At 35.0% G+C, this 557-nt stretch overlaps 1 protein-coding gene across 1 annotated transcript in view; it reads left to right on the top strand.

Annotated features, from left to right (window-relative positions):
* Positions 1-261, top strand: part of LOC104787074 (SPX domain-containing protein 2) — a 2435-nt gene extending 2174 nt beyond the window's left edge. Inside the window, exon 4 of the mRNA XM_019245958.1 lies at positions 1-261. Within this exon, the coding sequence (XP_019101503.1) occupies positions 1-60 (60 nt within the window). The 3' untranslated portion in view covers positions 61-261.

Here is a 557-nt window from a genome sequence, read left to right as displayed (position 1 = left end):
GGATTAGAAGATGATTCCTGGAAGAAGAAAGTTGGCGTCCTCGAACAAGTAGCGAAATGAATTATGACTTTTTTTTTTTTTTTTTGAATCTTTTTTTTCTCTTCTTTCAATAGTTATGTACAAGTAATTGTATACGCTTACTTACAGTTGTAAAAGATGAATCAAAACATAGAACTGTGATCATCTTTCCACATTTTAAATTTCGTTGCGTGTACTTTTTTCTTTTGCATCATTTCCTAAATGAAAAGATCTTCTCTGTAACTCCATTTTCAGGCGGAAAGAGACCACTGAAGTACCAACGCCATTTTGGGTGCTCTTGTACACCTATTTTACCACCTGTAAGCACAGAAAAAACTACTGGTGTTCTTATACATCAATTTATCAAGGGAAGATCATCATTCAATCGCAGTTTTACTCCTGTTGACTGTAAAGCATTTCATGTGTTGCAGTCTGATTCTTGTTATGTTATGGGTCTACCAGATTGGTTGTAATGTATGGACCTTTTGTATATGGGCTGTAATACACCTTTTGACAGATCTCGCTTCATCCTACTACTA

This window comes from Camelina sativa, chromosome 5 (assembly GCF_000633955.1).
Source record: "Camelina sativa cultivar DH55 chromosome 5, Cs, whole genome shotgun sequence".
NCBI lineage: Eukaryota > Viridiplantae > Streptophyta > Magnoliopsida > Brassicales > Brassicaceae > Camelina > Camelina sativa.
The sequence above is the reverse complement of the archived record's forward strand: the minus strand, read 5'-3'. Positions and strand labels throughout refer to the sequence as shown.